Genomic DNA, 20,198 nt, shown 5'->3' on the forward strand with positions numbered 1-20,198 from the left:
GAAAGAGCCATCTTTGCACCTTCCAGAAGAAAGGATTCAATCATGAGAGAGAAAACAAAGTCTTTCACAAAAAAGTATCAGTTGGTAAAAGTTAAGAAGATAGTTTTCAGCGTGCCTCATCACAGTGGGGCGCTTTATAAAAACAGGAGTTTTGTCACTGTGTGTGCTGCCAAGGTGGAGAGACATCAGCAATGACTCTCGTGAAGCCATTTTGCATCCATCAATCAGATTAGGTTTATAAGGTCCATGATTCTACAATGAGAATCATAGACTTCAAAAAATATAATTCACAGGAGGAAAAGATTTAAGATGGCTGCTTGCCTGTTGACGAGGTTTGCAGACAGTGCAGCAGGTTTCGCTGCTGTCGCTGGGCAATACGGACCTTCAGCTCCCTCCAAAGGTTTTTGATTGGGTTCAGGTCTTCAGACTAGCTGGGCCACTCCAGGACCTTGAGATTCGTCTTACAGAGCCACTCCTTAGTTGCTCTGGCTGTGTGCTTCGGGTCGTTGTCATGCTGAAAGACCCAGCATTGACCCATCTTCAATGCCCTTACTGAGGGAAGGAGGTTGTTGGCTAAGATCTCCAGATACATGTTCCCATCCATCCTCCCCTCAATACTGGATCATCCAGATGGTCACTGGCAAACTTCAGACGGGCCTGGAGATGCGCTGGGTTGAGGAGGGGGACCTTGATGCGCTGCAGGATTTTAATCCATGGCAGCGTAGTCTGTTACTAATTGTCTCCTTTGAAACTGTGGTCCCAGCTGTCGTCAGGTCATTGACTAGGTCCTACTGTGTAGTTCTGGACTGATCCCTCACCCTTCTCATGATCATGAGCCGGGATTGTTACTGGTTGTTAGGTGATCAAATACTTATGCAATAAAACGCAATTACTTAAAAATCACACAATGTGATTTTCTGGATTTTTCTTGTAGATTCCGTCACTCACAGTTGAAGAACACCTATGATAAAAATGTAAGACTTTTACATGCTTTGCAAGTGGGAAAACCTGCAAAATCAGCAGTGTATCAAATACTTGTTCTTCCCACTGTACCCATCAGACTGAGACAATGTTGTAATCAAGAGCGGATCAGAATTCTGGTACTAATAAGGTCACACAGAAAATAACTATTTTAAATCCCCTTAAATCAAGGGTGTACTTAGTTCACCACACACCTTTTCCTTGTTGACTTCATCTTTGTTTAATAATGGCTGCTTAAAATCTGCTGTGCATTTCTGTACACTTTAGATTGGACCTAAATTAGTTTATGGTTTTACTGGTTCCTGATACGTTAAATCATTGAAATGGAGGAGGGTGTACTTTCTTTTTACTTAACTGTAAATAATATTTCCAGGAAACGACGCATAGCATGTTGCAAAGTGTTGATGTTTTCCTACCAACAGCAAAGCTAACGTAATAGAAATGACGTGAAGTCTTTGTATAACTGTCACTCAGAAAAAGACACGGACCAAGAAAAAATTTGTTCAGCCTAATAATTCGAAAAATCTGTACGTGAGATTAAAATCTTCTTACCAGAGCATGGATGATCTCATGTTTGACAGTAGACAACATCCCTTCAAACTCCTGAGGCTGAGAGGAGATCATGGCAGGACACAGGTTGGCATAACCTGCTATAGGCCTGAAAACACACACACAAACACACAGTAACAATACACACGTTTCTTTACTCCTGGACGTAGGTGGCAGATTAAAAACTGGTTATGTTACCAGTTAAAGAACAGAGCTGCTCTTGATGTTGCGTTGTCCTCTCACCTGTCCAGCTCCGCTTCCAGCTGGCAGTAGGCAGCGTAGGCCACTATGTTCTCCTGTCCACACCGCTCTGTGGTGATGCCGCTGACGTAGAGAACGAAGTCTGATCCGTCCACCCCGAGGCCGTCTGGGGGCCCCGTTGGGCCACACGATTTCCCTGACTCGCTGCATACCTTACATTGCTGAGACATAACCATAACAAAGACGGGTGTTCAGAGACCAATAGGGAACAGATAAAGAGGTTGAAGAGATATTACTAGCTCCCTCCACCAGCGTCTAAAATCTACGTCTAAAACCATATTTCATGCTTTCTCCCTCCATCCGATCACTGTCTTTGTCCAGGGTCATCCATAAACCAGATATAGTTGGTGATCCCCAGTTCCTTGTATCCATGTGGATAGTCTCACACTGATCGTTTCTTAATTGTTGTACATTTACTAAATAGGGACAGAAAAGCTAAATTCAGGACTATTTGTTTTTTTAAATCATCGATGCAACTTCAATGGCACCCCTGCCAAAAAGAAATAAACTTACAGAATAAACGTAATAAAGCCTTTTTGTAATTTATACTTTAGTTTATTTTCAGTTCATCAGAGTCTCTAGGAAATTTAAATTAATAATCTACGACCTTCTATTGGCCTGGGGTACCAAGATGATGTGACACAGATCTACTTCTATTAGCCGCTGGCCACTAGGCTTTATCAGAACCCATATTTATTTTGCATCTACAAGCAGCAAGGAGGTAATGAATCACCAAAGATCACTGTTGGAGAGCCGCAGCAAAGACTCCGGTTTGAGCTCTGCATGTCTCCTCAACAACCAACAGAAGCCAACCAGTTGTTTGGGATGAATGCCAGTAAAAAGCCTTTCAGTACTACTATCACAAACGTAAACTACTGGGACTCTAACTGGAATGTGCTTTGGTTAGATGAGACTAAGACTGAACTTTTACTCAGCAGATGGGTCTGAAGTATTACCAAGAATAAATGTAGAAGAAGCACCTCATGCCCACTGTTAAGCAGGGTGGAGAATCTGTGATGCCGTGGGCCTGATTTTCTTTTAAAACCCTTTAACAATACAGATGCCAATAAATCTAGACCCGTGATGTTGCAAAAGAAACAAATTATTTCTAAATATGACTTTTCCTCTCATATAAATAAAAATACTTCATTTCAAAAGTTGGATTATTTCTATAGTTTTTAATGTCAGATTATGATACTTTAATAAAGTTTACTACATCCCCTCTTTATACTCCAAAAACGTGCTGTGAGAGTTATACATAAAGTAGGATTTTGTGATCACACATCAATACTTTATTCTGGCAGTCTAAATTGCAAAAACTTTTTGATTTAGTAGATTTTTATACTGCACAACGTCTATATAAAGCCAGTAAAAATATATTACCCACTAACAACCAAAAGCTCTTTACACAGAGAGAAGGAGGTTATTATTTGAGGGGCTGTGGTAACTTTAACATCCAAGCGGTCTGTGTGTGGTGTTAAACTTTGGAACTGATTGGGATCGCAGCTCAAGCAATGTCCAAATATTCATCAATTTAAATCAAGATATAAAGAAACAGTTTGGTCACAATACATGGTTATTGGCAAGGGGGTCTGACTGGACCTGTAATGTATATTTGTATATTGTGGTTATAATAACTATATATTGAATATGTTGATTATTTTCTTTATGTATAATGTTATTGATGTAATATGCTATGCTGATATGAGTTATTAGTTATTAAGTTATTAGTTAATAAGCTGTAAATGGCAACAATCATGTAATTTCTTAAGGAATGTGAACAGGGGGTGGGACTAAATAAGTTTTTCTTCATCTCACTCCTTTCCAAGTCATTCTTAGTATTATTGTTATTACTATGGTTTTTATTTTTGTACTCTGTAGTACCCTATACTTATTTAATTTTTGTATTATATGCGTTTTCCTACTGGCTTGGAATAAACCTTTAAATAAATTAATTAATCAATTAAACAAATAATGTTTTGCAAATCTTAACCAGGGCTGCCACTAAGGTCTTGGATTGGCAATAAGGGTAAGCTTTGATTGCATTGTTTAATGTTATGATGAAAAATGTCTTATCATAGGAATTTTTATTATTCGTGACAATGATAAATTCCAATTATAGATGCTTGAAAACCCCCAAAAACTGAATGCTTGGTTATAGTTATTATTTTTTACTATTTTCTCCACTGCTGGTTCCATAATAGCATCAATAAATATGAATACACTGAAAATATGATTCAATGTAGTTACTGTGTGGAGCTTAGTGATAACAATCACACTTGCCATTGGTGTTCAAAATAGGTATGTTTTTTAATAGCAGTATTTGTGTGTGTGGGACTTTGACAGCAGTGACATGCAGTCACAGCCTCACTGTTGTCTAAAAAAAGACTGAAAGAAAAATACTTTTTTTATTGTCACTTTTATTGTTACCACAATAAATACAACAGATTAAATGTTGACTTCATACCGGCCACCTCTAACTGGCAAAACCAACTAAGGTACTGGTGTGAAATAATGACCCTTTCTGGTTGTGTCAACACTAAACAGGTATTGACAAGTACCAACTAAATCAGATGTAGAAAATTAATGGAGTTTGGAGACTACATAGATGTTTTCACATTATGACACGCAAGTCTCTGGTCCCCCAGCACTTTTTACCTGGTTTGATCAACATTTTCTAATAACCAAAATAATTACCATAATTAAAATTAAACATTGAACTTGTTCGACATTTGCAAATTGGTTGAAATCAGTATTTAGCTCTAAATAAAGACCACAAAGGACCCAGTACTATTTAAAACAGTTTTTTTTATTAGAAACATTATACTACTAATAATAATGATTTAGACCTAACTGATCTCACAATGGAAATTATCCTCTGCATTTAACCCGTCTCTTAGGGAGCAGTGGGCTGCCTTTTTGCGGCGTCCGGGTGCATTCGGGGGCTAAGGGTCCTCCTCAGGGACCCAGAATGGCAGGCTATGGGATTCGAACCTGGGTACTTGTACCCTCTCCAGGACACAAATACCCTGCTCTCTATGCCACCACTCCCCTCATACACACATGGACCAAATTGTTGGTACCCCTTTGGTTAATGAAAAAAAAAAAACACAATGGTCATATTATTCAGAAATTTAAGATCCATTGGACTGTAGCCAACCTCCCTGGACGTGGCCGCAGGAGGAAAATTGATGACAAAACAAAGAGACAGATAATACAAACGGTAACAAAAGAACCCAGAAAAACTTCTAAAGAGGTTAAAGGTGAACTTCAAGCTCAAGGAACATCAACATATGAAGAAAAGAACACTGTCCCGACTGTGAAACATGGAGGAGGCTCTGTTATGTTCTGGGGCAGCTTTGCTGCATCTGGTACAGGGTGTCTTGAATCTGTGCAGAAAAAAATGAAATCTCAAGACTATCAAGGGATTCTAGAGAGAAATGTGCTGCCCAGTGTCAGAAAGCTTGGTTTCAGTCGCAGGTTATGGGTCTTGCATCAGAATAATGACCCAAAACACACAGCTAAAAACACCCAAGAATGGCTAAGAGGAAAACATTGGACTATTCTGAAGTGGCCTTCTATGAGCCCTGACCTAAATCCAATTGAGCTTCTTTGGAAGGAGCTGAAACATGCTGCCTGGAAAAGGCACCCTTCAAACCTGAGACAACTGGAGCCGTTTGCTCATGAGGAGTGGGCCAAAATACCTGCTGAGAGGTGCAGAAGTCTCATTGACCGTTATAGGAATCGTTTGTTGCAGTGATTGCCTCAAAAGGTTCTGCAACAAAATATTAAGTTAAGGGTACCATCATTTTTGTCCAGGTCTGTTTCGTGAGTTTATTTTTTTTAATAATTCTGTTGAAGCATGTTTGAAAAGCAATGTCTGACTTTCATTTGTTCATTTTCATAGAATTTTTATTCATTATTACCTTTGTCAGATTCGAGTTATTTCTGTGACCATTGCGGGTTTTTCTTTCATTACCAACAATTTTGTCCACGTGTATATGCAGTTGTTTCTGACCTGCAGGTGGTGCTGTGGCACGACGACAGGACCACACCGGGTGACGTCTGCGCAAGAATCCTGGCAGTATCGATGAGGGTCACCTCTCTTCCTCATGTACTGGTTGGTTCCACATTGTCTGATAGGAAGTTAGCAACAAACACAGATGTGAAACAAATTGCACAGGTTTCTCTGATTTCCGATGTTGTTCCAGATTTCACCTCTAAAACCATAAAAGAAGACATTGTTGTTTTTTTTTTCCATCAATGAAGAAAATGTTTACAAAATACCCTTAATGTTAATCAGATTATAGACCTGGTAATGGGAGTGGGACCGTACCTGCTGAGCAGCACAGGTCCAACCCTGCGCCTCACACTGAAAGCGCTCTGAAGGTAGTCGATGGCCTGAGGAAACAGCTTGTCCTGATGAGGGACATACAGTAAAAGCTTGAGTCTGACCACAGCCATCAGTGATCTCATGAAGTCCATGACCTCCAGGCTATGCTTTTAGAATGCATTGTGCTTCACTCGTGACGATCTGTACACAACTAACTTTACAAGGATAGATTATTTAAAATGTTCATTTCCTTTTGCAGAGCAGCCAGAAGTACAGAGAGAGAGAGATAAAGAAATAGAGAGAGACAAGGACAGCAAAGGTCAAGAGAAGCCATTTGATTATTTTTCCTGCCCTAACCTTTGGATTTATTTTTCAGTACCATCTAAATCAGGCAAGTCAAAGAATAATTCCAAATCATTTGTTGTATGATACTAAGATTGATTGTCATCTTTGTGAGTTAAAAGGGTTTATACATGGCATAATGTAGGATGAACATAATTTCAGCTTATGTGATCCGACTACATAATATTGCAACACAGCAGAAACATTTATTTTGTAGATATTCAGTTGATGACGTGTGCAGACGTCATTCACTTGGCTAGTGGTGACCTAGGATGGTATCAAATTCCTGGCCTGGATTATTGCCCTAGTTCATCCCTGTCTGAGACAGTAGGATTATATTCTTATGAAACCACAGCAGCGTACTGAATGGTTACATTTGTTTAAAATCCACTGCTGGACAATAATTTTCCATCCACAAGCAGCGGCAAGACCTCATCAGACCCCTGATCACAGTATCATGCTGTCATAAAATGCAACAATGGTGCTGTTTGTTAGAAAGATTACGCTGCTGTGTTTTAGCAGTCAACAGAAGGAGCAGCCATGACACTCAGCCCTGATGGCTGCCATCTTTGTATACAAAGAGCCTTTTTTATCTTCACAGCCATTTTGTTGGTCATGACCCCAACAGTTTAGGGTCATGACCAACAAACCCAAAGCCAAGCCTAGAAATATCCCACTCAGCATTTGGACTGTACAAACACACACACACACACACATACATATAAGCATAGTAAGGTGTCGCCTCACCTTCACCAGTCTCCGTTTGTCAGCAGGAAGTCTGTGAAGATGAAGAGTGAGCACGTTAACCACAGAGAGAAAGCCGGATTATGGAAGTTGTTCTGGCGACAAGGGTGCCGTCTTCTGCTGGTGAGCTAATGAATGGTGTGCACTTATTTGGTGCCTTGCAAAACTATTATTATATCTTGATCTCTTCCAAATGTATCATCTTGCAGTCATAAACGTCAATGTATTTTTTTATTTTTTTAGATTTTATGGTAAAAGTGGCCTTTATTTAGTCAGTGGAAGATGGGCAGAGAGAGCAGGAGGGAAGACATGCAGAAAGGCTCCGAAGATTAGAAATTAAACCCCAATGACTGTGTCAAGGATTCATAGCCTCTGTATATGGAGGCATCCACTCTACAGCTACACCACCCGCTGCCCCACTTCAGTGTACTTTAATGGGATTTTATGTGACTGAATTAAAGCAAAGCGTAATATAAAGTCCAAAGGGAAATTATCCATAGATTTCAAAGTTTTATTTCCGAATAAAAATCTGAACAGAGCCGTTTATCTGTATTCAGCTCCTTCACTCTGATCCCCCTAAGTCAGGGAAATAAAAATTACACATTAATCAATAAATAGTTAACGCATGTCATCTTCAGCCACCATTGGTGATTTGTGTCATTTTATTGTGGAAAACAGAATTGATAAAGTTTGTGTTCCTTATTTTCTGTCTACATAAAACATCGACCCTTAATGTATCATTTTTGGCCAAAATGTATTAAGCTCCACTGTGAAGGGCCCAAATACACACATGTGGCTCTGGGGTCACAGGTCACAAACCCACACCCTTAGGAAAATCAAGTGCAAGCAATTACCCTCAGAAGACCCCTAAATAGTAAAATGAGTCCAGTGGGGATGGACAGAGCCTCCCTAGAGTGACAACTGTTGGCGGCAGTATTACGAAGAGGGCATGCTTTTCTTCAGCAGGGACAGGGAGGAAAGAGTTGATGAGAAGAAGGACATGGCTAAATATACAGCAATCCTAAAACCTGTTAGAGCGGCAGTTACGAAAATTATATCCAAATTAACCCACTTTGGTTATACGATTTTTATAAGCTTAAATATGTTGCTTAAACATGATACCAGAAAGGAGAAGGGAGAAGAAATAATGTTAGACTTTAAAATGCTCGGTGGCAGCACAGAGACACTAATGATTTTAACCTATAAACCAGCATGGCAGTAAGTCAGCTGATGACTCTCTGTTGCTTACACCTTGGTTAGTTTACACACATTGGTATGCAGAAGGGTTAGTTGACATCCCACATATAAAGAGATCATAAACTAAGCTACATTGAGTGAAAAACAATGACTCACCCATACAGCATCCTAATACCCATTGATCAATGAAATCCTGACTTGTGACGGATGATCTCTTAATTTACTGTGGATTCCAACTGATAACGCTGTTAAAATAAAACAATCCTATCCAGGATATTGTCTCCAATATTGTCCCCCCAATATTGGAGACAGGCCCCTTTGTCCCCCCCAAACATTATACCGCGGAGGAGAAATATACTTGATTTTGAAATCTTTCCCTCACGTGCTTTTATTGTGAAAGCGCATCGCAGCGTGATGTCACTGGCTCGCCTCTTCCTTAGCTGCTGAGTGGTTGTGAAGCAGGGCAGATGCCATATCAGCTACAGTCTGATCAGACCTGTGAATGAAGTGAAACTGTACTGGTCCTTCTCAAAATATTAGCATATTGTGATAAAGTTCATTATTTTCCATAATGTAATGATGAAAATTTAACATTCATATATTTTAGATTCATTGCACACTAACTGAAATATTTCAGGTCTTTTATTGTCTTAATACGGATGATTTTGGCATACAGCTCATGAAAACCCAAAATTCCTATCTCACAAAATTAGCATATCATTAAAAGGGTCTCTAAACGAGCTATGAACCTAATCATCTGAATCAACAAGTTAACTCTAAACACCTGCAAAAGATTCCTGAGGCCTTTAAAACTCCCAGCCTGGTTCATCACTCAAAACCCCAATCATGGGTAAGACTGCTGACCTGACTGCTGTCCAGAAGGCCACTATTGACACCCTCAAGCAAGAGGGTAAGACACAGAAAGACATTTCTGAACGAATAGGCTGTTCCCAGAGTGCTGTATCAAGGCACCTCAGTGGGAAGTCTGTGGGAAGGAAAAAGTGTGTCAGAAAACGCTGCACAACGAGAAGAGGTGACCGGACCCTGAGGAAGATTGTGGAGAAGGGCCGATTCCAGACCTTGGGGGACCTGCGGAAGCAGTGGACTGAGTCTGGAGTAGAAACATCCTGAGCCACGGTGCACAGGCGTGTGCAGGAAATGGGCTACAGGTGCCGCATTCCCCAGACCTGGGCTACAGAGAAGCAGCACTGGACTGTTGCTCAGTGGTCCAAAGTACTTTTTTTGGATGAAAGCAAATTCTGCATGTCATTCGGAAATCAAGGTGCCAGAGTCTGGAGGAAGACTGGGGAGAAGGAAATGCCAAAATGCCAGAAGTCCAGTGTCAAGTACCCACAGTCAGTGATGGTCTGGGGTGCCGTGTCAGCTGCTGGTGTTGGTCCACTGTGTTTTATCAAGGGCAGGGTCAATGCAGCTAGCTATCAGGAGATTTTGGAGCACTTCATGCTTCCATCTGCTGAAAAGCTTTATGGAGATGAAGATTTAATTTTTCAGCACGACCTGGCACTTGCTCACAGTGCCAAAACCACTGGTAAATGGTTTACTGACCATGGTATCACTGTGCTCAATTGGCCTGCCAACTCTCCTGACCTGAACCCCATAGAGAATCTGTGGGATATTGTGAAGAGAACGTTGAGAGACTCAAGACCCAACACTCTGGATGAGCTAAAGGCCGTTATCGAAGCATCCTGGGCCTCCATAAGACCTCAGCAGTGCCACAGGCTGATTGCCTCCATGCCACGCCGCATTGAAGCAGTCATTTCTGCAAAAGGATTCCCGACCAAGTATTGAGTGCATAACTGTACATGATTATTTGAAGGTTGATGTTTTTTGTATTAAAAACACTTTTCTTTTATTGGTCGGATGAAATATGCTAATTTTGTGAGATAGGAATTTTGGGTTTTCATGAGCTGTATGCCAAAATCATCCGTATTAAGACAATAAAAGACCTGAAATATTTCAGTTAGTGTGCAATGAATCTAAAATATATGAATGTTAAATTTTCATCATTACATTATGGAAAATAATGAACTTTATCACAATATGCTAATATTTTGAGAAGGACCTGTAAACGGTTTGGGTTAGGATATAATGGTTGCCACAAAAACATGTGGAAAACGTTTAAGTGGTATGAATAGTTTTGCAAGGCATTGTACACTGATACAGTTCATGACACTAAATCTGATGAGCCAAAGCTGCACATACTGATCAACGCTGCTGTCATAGATGATCTTTATCTTTAGCTGCAGATCGTCAGGAGAACTTCTCTTGGTTATGCGCTCAGGCTTCAAGTACACTTGGTGGACAACCTCAAAGCAGAAACAAAGTGAACAGGAATTTTAATGTTATTAAAATATTCTTTAATAGTGTGTTGGGGAGGTGGGGATCAAGGGAAAACAGTGGGTCCACTGCACCAGTGTTCTTTCTTTTCCTTTGTTTCATATATGTTTGGAATTAAAGTATATATATAAGATTTTTATTAAGCCTTTATTCTGAAAAGGTCAACCCGGACGTATTATTTTCGCTGTTGCTAGGAGAAGCCAGGCTTAGACGAATTCTTAGAACTAATAAGTAGATTGTACATTTTGGAATAATTGCTCTAACTGGGTAAATAAACATTAAAAATGCTGTAAATTAAACACGGTGAACAGATTAGCGTCTTAGCTTTGCAGCAAACTAGCGAATTACGAATTGCAATAAAGAGAAACAAAACTTTCCAATTGTATGAATGTGGGGTTGGGTTCTCAAACTAAATATCCGTTTATATAATTTGATTTGCAACATCCTCTAACAGAATTAACAGTGCAATAAAACCATTTAATTAGCCTACGCAGCTAACAGGCTAGCAGCCTCAGTGCTGCAATCTGTTCAGTGAACAGCGCTGAGACAGCCGGGCTCACCTCGCTGCGGGAGGGGACTCTGTGTCTGCAGGTACCGTGACAGCTCGCTTGCACCGCTAGGAGCGAGAGGATGAGAGCAGGGCCGAGGAGAAACCGGGACACGGACGGCTTGCCAGCCCCTCTTGACCAGCGCTCCATCCTCTGACGAGCACGATAAGCAGGGCTGAACAGCCCGAAGCAATCACAACCTCCGCCGGTCTCCGTCCGGTCCCCACGGCGCTCGTTTCATTCATCACTTGCGAGGTGAATCTAAACACGATACCATCCTGCAATAACGATCGATGTTTAGGCAATTATTTTTTGAGAACAGTCTGTAACGCCGACCGGTTTGAAGGCTTTGACAGAAGCTGAGGGTTCTGGTTTGTTGCTCCCGAGTCAGCTGAGAGGAGGACCGACGCTCCGAAGATCGTGTACGAAACAGGATGTACCACTCCATTAAAATAATGTTAACAGCACAAGGGAGCGCGACAGTCCTACAAAGATCGTCTCTAGTTACGATCAGTTAGCGCTGAAAAACATGACATTCGTTAGCGGGTCCTGAAGGATGCGCATAATTAGAAAAACACTTGCATGCATGAAGATAATATTATTCAGACTTACCTGCAAGAATTAAAAAACAAACAAATGCATTATTAAAGAATGAATCTTTATTCACCCATTTATTAACGGTATTCTGAGTTAAAACTTCAAACAATATAAAAATATTGTGATGTCTGTTTATTCCTCATTGACCAATGTGAGCTTACAGACATTTATGGACAGTGTCACTAATCCATGCAGTTTGACAGAGCCATCAGTTCCACTACAATAGCTGTAGATCTGTCGGCATACTTCAGCTTTGAAAAAATAAAAAGACAGTAAAAGTAACTCACATTACTTTACAATTTTAGCAAGCAAGTAAAGTGATTCTACAGGTTTTCTGTTAAATTCATTTCCAAACTCTGGCTAGGCCACTCAAAAACGTGAATTTTCATCTCGTTCTTTTGATGATTCTTTTGCGTTCTTTTTTTATGCTCGGATATACAGTGTTGCTTAAAAATGGAATCCCTCTTCATCTTCAGGTTTCTAGTAGGTCCTGTTGTATAGTCTGAGAAGACTTACATTTTTAAATTTTGTGCCCGTCACAAGTTTTTTCATACAGTTACAACTGCAAGTGTTTTGGGGTATGTGTCTAACAGCTTTGCCATCTAAGGACTGAATTTTTTTCCCATTCTTTGCAAAATGGTTGAAGCTCAGTCAGAGTGAGAAGAGTATGAAACACACTTTCACTGTGTGTTTTGTACTCAAGTAAAAGAATTTCAAAAAGGTTTAGCAGTGAGTTTTTTTGTATGTTTTTTTTTACCTTTCCTCCAGAATCACATTCGTGAGGTCAGTAGCTGATGTTGGCCTAGAAGCCCTGGGAGGCCAGTTGGGTTCATTCACACTAAACTCAGGGCTACATTGTAACCTACCATCGTCATTGTATGAATGTGGGTATGAATGGGTGGATGATTGTAGTGTAAAGCACTTTGGGGTCTCTGGGGACTTGAGCGCTATACAAGTGCAGGCCATTTACCATTTAAACGCGCTAATCCATGTGTTTCTGGACCTTGCTTTGCACACTGGTGCAGTCATGTTGGAAGCTGAAGTTGTAAGGGTTCCTTTTACTGGAACTAAAGAGCTGAGTCCAACTCCTGAAAAACAGCCCCACGCCACCAGTGGCAGCATGCTTTACATCAGAGCATTCAACACTTTTGTACTGCATTGTACTTGGTGAAATAAGGCTTAGATTCAACTGCTCAGCCATGGAGATCTATTCCCTGAAGCTCTCTATCTAATGTTTTTGGGCTGATCTGAAGGCTACGTGAAGGTAGCTGGTCTGCAGAAAGTTGGAGACCTCTACTCACCTTATTGTCTGCTGACCTTGCTCTGACATTTTCTGTGGGATACCATTTACTGGCTCAGTTGCTGTCATTCTCATTGGCTTTCACTTTGGTAAAATATCACTATTGCCTGTGGAATATTTAGTAGTGAGGAATGTTCACAACTGGACTCATTTAACAGGTAGCATCATGGTACCATGCTAGAATTCACTGAGCTCCTGAGAGTGACCCATTCTTTCACAAATGTTTGTAGAATTAGTCTTCATGTCTAGGTGCTGGATTCTATTTCTACAATATAATGCACGATGAACACTCTTAGACCTAGAGAACAATCTAACAACAGCAAAAAAAAAAAAACAAAAAAAAAAACACAAACCAAAGAAAAGTTTACCCCAAACAGCTTTTTTTTTTATACAATGAGTATTTTTAGTTAATAGATCAGTTTATTTTTTTAATTAGACCTTCGATAACTTTCTTTTTACCCTGTAAATGTTATAAACAACAAACAATGTTGGACAATGAAACTGAAACATCTGTCATTTTAGTGTGGGGTGTTTTGGAGGAGCGAGTCAGGAAACGTTTTCCTCCACCAGTATCACGTAGTGACCTGGTCACTATCCTGCAAGAAGAATGGCTTAAAATCCCTCTGACCACTGTGCAGGACTTGTATATGTCATTCCCAAGACGAATTGACGCTGTATTGGCCGCAAAAGGAGGCCCTACACCATACTAATAAATTATTGTGGTCTAAAACCAAGTGTTTCAGTTTCATTGTCCAACCCCTGTATATAATAATTGATTTGGAAAATATCTCCAATAATCAGTTTAGAAAATGACTTCCACAGGTCAGGAAGGAGTTGGTCCCCCTGTTTGTTGACACATTTAAGTTATAGCCATTAAAATCAACCATTGTTAATAATGGCAGAAAGAAAAGGAGACCAGCTCCAACCAGATGAATAGTTTCCACACAACTAAGTATCTGTGTATACATCTGCCAGCAGATCTATGGTGCATTTTGTGGCCACAAATAAAAGACACAGTGACTCCTTATTACCACAATTTTTCCACTGAGTAAGAGTTGCTGCATTTACTTAGATTAAGAAATCTTTACAAAGCAAGCATGTAACTTAGTATTCAAAGAAGAAATAGGAACCACTTTGACTTTGGCCAAAAGCTGGGATGAAACCCAAAGTCCAGTTTAGGTGGGTGGGGTTCACATAATAACAACAGTGGTTGGGTTCAGGCCTCTGATTCAAAAGACAGGAAGAACCCGACTTCAGGTATTTATGCTTAAATCATTCTAAACTGTAGTAATGCTGGTGAGTTGGTGAGCTTGTGAAAAGCAGCTCCCTCTGCAGGACAACGGTCTAAAGGCAACCACAGGAGGGGAGGCAGCCAAGTTAAATCCTGATCTACCTACTTTTAGTTGGGTACAATTTATTTATGAGACACAGGATTCACTTTATTGAAACCAGAAGCTTAAGCTTATTACAAATGTGAGGTTTGTTTGGAATAACAGGCTGCCATAGTTTTTTTTATATTTAAATTCACAATCAGAGAGCTGATGGAAAAGTCATAGAATTGAAAGTCTTCACACCCATTCACTTTTTCCACATGTTAAAGACTCATTCTAAAACCAATCAGATTTTTTTTTTCCTTTAAAAAATGAAACAAAGAAGTAAGTATTGTGAAAACATGCTTTCAGACATTTTAGTAAATTTCTTAAAATGTTTGCATTTAAAAATAATGGGTACATAAGTATTCCCACCAATGGCTTTATAGTTTGTGGAAGCAACGTTGGAAGCAATGACAGCCTCAAGTCTACTTGGGAATGTCTCTATAAGCTTGGTACACCTGGGTATTTACTCCCATTCTTCTCTGCAGATCCTCTCAAGCTCCATCAGGTAGGATGGGCAGCGTCAGTTAGCCACTTTTAAGTCTTTCCAGAGAAGTCCAGGCATTGGCCAGGCCACTCAAGGACATGCACTGACTGCTCCTGAAGCCACTCCTTAGTTCTTTTGATTGTGTGCTTTGGGTCATTTTGGTGCTAGAAGACAAATTGTTGCATTAGTGTGAGTTCTACAGTCCTCTGGAGCAGGGTTTTTTTGCAGTCTTACCTTCTGTCTTACCTTCTATGCAGCCTAGTCACCCACCTCATGCTGCAGAAAACCATCCCCACAGCATGAAGCAATCACCACCATGCTTGATATTAGGAACAGTGGTAGCCAGGTGATGAGCAGTGCCTGTTTATCTCCAAGTAAACTTTGAGTTCAGACCAAAATGTTCTCTTATGGTTAATTAGAGTAGAGAACGTTTTTTCTTCTGGCATGACCATTTCTAAGATGTGTTTGAAAAAAACTTTGCATCATTGGTTTTTGCTCCAATATGCACCTCCAACTGTGAAATATTGTCCTAAAAAAATATTTATTTTAGAATAAATCTGTGACATAAAGTAGGGAAAAAGTGAAGGGGAGTGAATACTTACTGGTGGAGATGTATGCAGCATCTTGTAATCCTCATGCTGTGGAATTTTTCCACCATATCCGTTCAAATCTATGGCAGCCTGACTTAGCTGGAAATTATATTGTGATTTATTTTTGGACTCTGAGTTTCACCTTTCCTTCTCTTCTTTCACCTGCCAAACTCTCTCCTCATCTCCCTCCCTAACATCCTCACCATATTACCACTCCTCACCCCGCTGCAGGGCGTTAAGGCGCTCCCCCACACAGTGAACTGTTAATCTGGCCTCTGGGTCATGATCCCAGCACTCTGTGATGGTAGAACAGAAGACATTCATTCCCTGAAGGACACAAAAGCAAAGTTAAACATCAGAGGCACTAAACAGACTGAGGGCAACATTAAGGGTTCAGGGTAAACTAACACATAATTGATTCCAGTGAATAAGTAATAGATACAATAATATGACAGGATTTTCTCCTGACTATAACAACAGAACATGGCTTTTTGTTGTTTATTGTTTGATTTTGCTTCTTTTTTTTTTGTAAGTTTTATTAAGATCATTTGAGATTTCAACCTTGGTAAAATAGTGTTGCTTTATTTGTTCTCTTAAAGTAATCATAGACTCCCTTTTTGAAATGTGTTATATTATTATATAACAATATAATATATGTTATATTTTGCTTTACCCAGTTGCAATATCTTTATATTTTTGTGGGTGTTGATGTCTTGGGGGACATTTTTTTTGTAGTGGTGAGGAAATATGTTTATTTAAAGTCATAGATCCCAAGACTCACTCTGAAGTCATGTTCGATTTGTCCAGATTTTCTGTCTCTTTTGCACTCGATTTTGGGAAAGACTGAAGTAGGCAATAATTAAATAAAATATCTAATGTATTGTAACTATAAAAAAACATTTATAGTTACAATACATTAAGTGGCTTTGAAGTTTTCATATACGAACAATATTTTACAATATAATTAAAATCTTGCTGAATTAAAAGAAAGGCAAATGTGATGAAATACAGAAATTGTGTCTTTATAATAACTGCAGGGTGTGCTAGATTCTGGCAGTGATTGTGTGTTTGTCCAAAATGCTGCAGTGTGTTTCAGGTTGGATTGGACCTGGTGCTGTGTCCACGTTGGTGGGATGTCCGGCCGCCCTCTGTCCCTCAGAACCAGGTCCCTCATGCTGTCTACGGAGGGCTGCTCGCAGACTTTGAAGCCAAACGCTGGCTCATAGCTCTTCACCTCTGTAGCAGAACAAATGTTGATTAGGAAGTCTCTTTAACAATGGGAAGGTTGTAACCTATAAATTAAACTACTTTATTGTGTCCGACTTAATGAATACATTTTCACCTTGATACATGTCGTAGTACATGTTTAGCTTAAGAATATAATAAATGCACATAAACACACACACACACACACACACACACACATACATACATACATACATACATACATACATACATACATACATACATATATATATGTATATATATAGAGTACAGACCAAAAGTTTGGACACACCTTCTCATTCAAAGAGTTGTCTTTATTTTTATGACTATGAATGAATATTGTAGCTTCACACTGAAGGCATCAGAACTATGAATTAACACATCTGGAATTATATACTGAACGAAAAAGTGTGAAACAACTGAAAATATGTCTTATATTCTAGGTTCTTCAAAGTAGCCACGTTTTGCTTTGATTACACTCTTGGCATTCTGTTGATGAGCTTCAAGAGGTAGTCACCTGAAATGGTTTTCACTTCACAGGTGTGCCCTGTCAGGTTTAATAAGTGGGATTTCAAGCCTTATAAATTGGGTTGGGACCATCAGTTGTGTTGTGCAGGAGGTGGATACAGTACACAGCTGATAGTCCTACTGAATAAACTGTTAGAATTTGTATTATGGCAAGAAAAAAACAGCTAAGTAAAGAAAAACGAGTGGCCATCATTACTTTATGAAATGAAGGTCAGCCAATCTGAACAATTGGGAAAACCTTGAAAGTGTCCCCAAGTGCAGTCGCAAAAACCATCAAGCGCTACAAAGAAACTGGCTCACATGAGGACCGCCCCAGGAAAGGAAGACCAAGAGTCACTTCTGCTGCGGACAATAAGTTCATCCGAGTCACCAGCCTCAGAAATCGCAGGTTAACAGCAGCTCAGATTAGAGAACAGGTCAATGCCACACAGAGTTCTAGCAGCAGACACATCTCTAGAACAACTGTTAAGTGGAGACTGTGTGAATCAGGCCTTCATGGTAAAATAGCTGCTAGGAAACCACTGCTGAGGACAGGCAACAAGAAGAAGAGACTTGTTTGGGCTAAAGAAGACAAGGAATGGACATTAGACCAGTGGAAATCTGTGCTTTGGTCTGATGAGTCCAAGTTTGAGATCTTTGGTTCCAACCACCATGTCTTTGTGCGGCGCAGAAGAGGTGAACGGATAGACTCTACATGCCTGGTTCCCACCGTGAAACATGGAGGAGGAGGTGTGATGGTGTGGGGGTGCTTTGCTGGTGACACTGTTGGGGATTTATTCAAAATTTAAGGCATACTGAACCAGCATGGCTACCACAGCATCTTACAGCGGCATGCTATTCCATCCGGTTTGCGTTTAGTTGGACCATCATTTATTTTTCAACAGGACAATGACCCTAAACACACCTCCAGGCTGTGTAAGGGCTATTTGACCAAGAAGGAGAGTGATGGGGTGCTGCGCCAGATGACTTGGCCTCCACAGTCACCGGACCTGAACCCAATTAAGATGGTTTGGGGTGAGCTGGACCGCAGAGTGAAGGCAAAAGGGCCAACAAGTGCTAAGCATCTCTGGGAACTCCTTCAAGACTGTTGGAAAACCATTTCAGGTGACTACCTCTTGAAGCTCATCAACAGAATGCCAAGAGTGTGCAGAGCAGTAATCAAAGCAAAAGGTGACTACTTTGAAGAACCTAGAATATAAGACATATTTTCAGTTGTTTCACATTTTTTTGTCCAGTATATAATTCCACATGTGTTAATTTATAGTTTTGATGCCTTCAGTGTGAAGCTACAATATTCATAGTCATGAAAATAAAGACAACTCTTTGACTGAGAAGGTGTGTCCAAACTTATATATATATATATATATATATATATATATATATATATATAGACACACACACACACACAACCATAGGTAATCTCTTACCTCCAATGACCTCACACCGAGAGGCCATCTCCCAAAGGAGCATAGCCATGGAGTACACATCCATCTGTTTAAAGGCCTCAAGATCTTCTAGGTTCACTCTGGACTCGAGTACCTCAGGTGCCATGTATCGAGCTGTTCCCACCTGGATAACAACATTGAGTCTAAACGATTCACCTGCACAACATATGATGGAATGAAATTTTTGTTAACCTAGACAAATAAGCCTCACTTATAAGGTGTTTCCTACTCCAGAGGAGGTAGATACTCTTCCAATCAATAAGGGAATGGTCTGTGGTGAAATTGTACTTTTTTGAGTACAAGATTTGTAGTTTTTGTTTATTTTTTATATTAATTAAGATTTTTATAATTCTTTGTTCATAATGGGAAAGTAAAAATACCCATCTAAACCAGAGTAAGACCCAAGACATTAAAAATCAGTCAGAACTAGGATGGTCACTGTCAGGTTGAAGGATGGTGTTGTTTGCTGTATCATGAACAGAATCATGGGAGTTACCTGAGTGTCTCATGCATGCACAAAACCTCTTTGGGGAGATCGTGGTGGTTTCATTATAGTAGAGGCAGCGTACAACGGACTTGGGTGTGACAGCTAGGTGCCTGGTAGCAAGTTATGCATTTTGCAGGATATATAACCACTCACACTCTCATGGCTTGGTCATCAGACAATTTAAAGAATGAGTACCCACGGCTATAACCTCATCACCCGTTATTGTAACACTATTGGTACTGAGGCTGCTCTGACCTTAACCAAAAAGATTTCACTAAGCAGCTGAAACAATCTATCCACTATCTCCACACTAATAAATACAGTGCCATGATCAGGCACCTCGCAGACAGAGTTTTGTATGTGGCTACCATCTGGTGAGAAACAGACACCTACAAATTGTGCACATGGTTATGGAGAGACCGAGAGAATTCTTTGCAGTTTAAAGGCAAAATCTCATTTTCAGGCTGAAACCAATTCTACAGAAATTTTCCATAGTGTCAGGATCTGGGTTGTTTCAGACTGTGCTGGAGCTCTCAGGTGTGCTGGGTGACAGGTGCAACTTGTTCCACTGATTACTAGGAGGAGTACAGGTCCTTCTCAAAATATTAGCATATTGTGATAAAGTTCATTATTTTCCATAATGTAATGATGAAAATTTAACATTCATATATTTTAGATTCATTGCACACTAACTGAAATATTTCAGGTCTTTTATTGTCTTAATACGGATGATTTTGGCATACAGCTCATGAAAACCCAAAATTCCTATCTCACAAAATTAACATATTTCATCCGACCAATAAAAGAAAAGTGTTTTTAATACAAAAAACGTCAACCTTCAAATAATCATGTAC

General features: G+C 39.9%; 2 protein-coding genes across 5 annotated transcripts in view; both read right to left on the reverse strand.

The window, feature by feature from the left end:
- The window catches only part of lmln (leishmanolysin-like (metallopeptidase M8 family)), a 20,599-nt gene extending 8,978 nt beyond the window's left edge, over positions 1-11,621 (reverse strand). The window contains exons 1-8 of one of the 2 annotated variants that reach the window (XM_047370801.1): positions 11,326-11,354; positions 10,631-10,734; positions 8,790-8,903; positions 7,214-7,244; positions 6,128-6,210; positions 5,810-5,927; positions 1,774-1,952; positions 1,534-1,639 (exon numbers count right to left, since the gene is read on the reverse strand). In XM_047370801.1, the coding sequence (XP_047226757.1) occupies positions 1,534-1,639; positions 1,774-1,952; positions 5,810-5,927; positions 6,128-6,210; positions 7,214-7,244; positions 8,790-8,812 (540 nt within the window). In that variant the 5' untranslated portion in view covers positions 8,813-8,903; positions 10,631-10,734; positions 11,326-11,354. Of the gene's footprint in view, positions 1-1,533; positions 1,640-1,773; positions 1,953-5,809; positions 5,928-6,127; positions 6,211-7,213; positions 7,245-8,789; positions 8,904-10,630; positions 10,735-11,325 lie in introns of both variants that reach the window. The other variant, XM_047370799.1, reaches the window with a different exon arrangement.
- A 2,638-nt stretch (positions 11,622-14,259) lies between these two features.
- The window catches only part of tgfbr2l (transforming growth factor beta receptor-like), a 28,469-nt gene continuing 22,530 nt past the window's right edge, over positions 14,260-20,198 (reverse strand). The window contains exons 6-9 of one of the 3 annotated variants that reach the window (XR_007039103.1): positions 18,840-18,981; positions 16,769-16,896; positions 15,673-15,987; positions 14,260-15,599 (exon numbers count right to left, since the gene is read on the reverse strand). Coding sequence is in view for 1 of the 3 variants with exons in the window: in XM_047371208.1 (XP_047227164.1) it covers positions 15,868-15,987; positions 16,769-16,896; positions 18,840-18,981 (390 nt within the window). In the remaining 2 variants the exon portion in view is untranslated. Of the gene's footprint in view, positions 15,988-16,768; positions 16,897-18,839; positions 18,982-20,198 lie in introns of all 3 variants that reach the window. The other 2 variants (XR_007039102.1, XM_047371208.1) reach the window with 2 other exon arrangements.

The sequence above is a fragment of the Girardinichthys multiradiatus genome, chromosome 7 (genome assembly GCF_021462225.1).
Source record: "Girardinichthys multiradiatus isolate DD_20200921_A chromosome 7, DD_fGirMul_XY1, whole genome shotgun sequence".
Classification (NCBI taxonomy): domain Eukaryota; kingdom Metazoa; phylum Chordata; class Actinopteri; order Cyprinodontiformes; family Goodeidae; genus Girardinichthys; species Girardinichthys multiradiatus.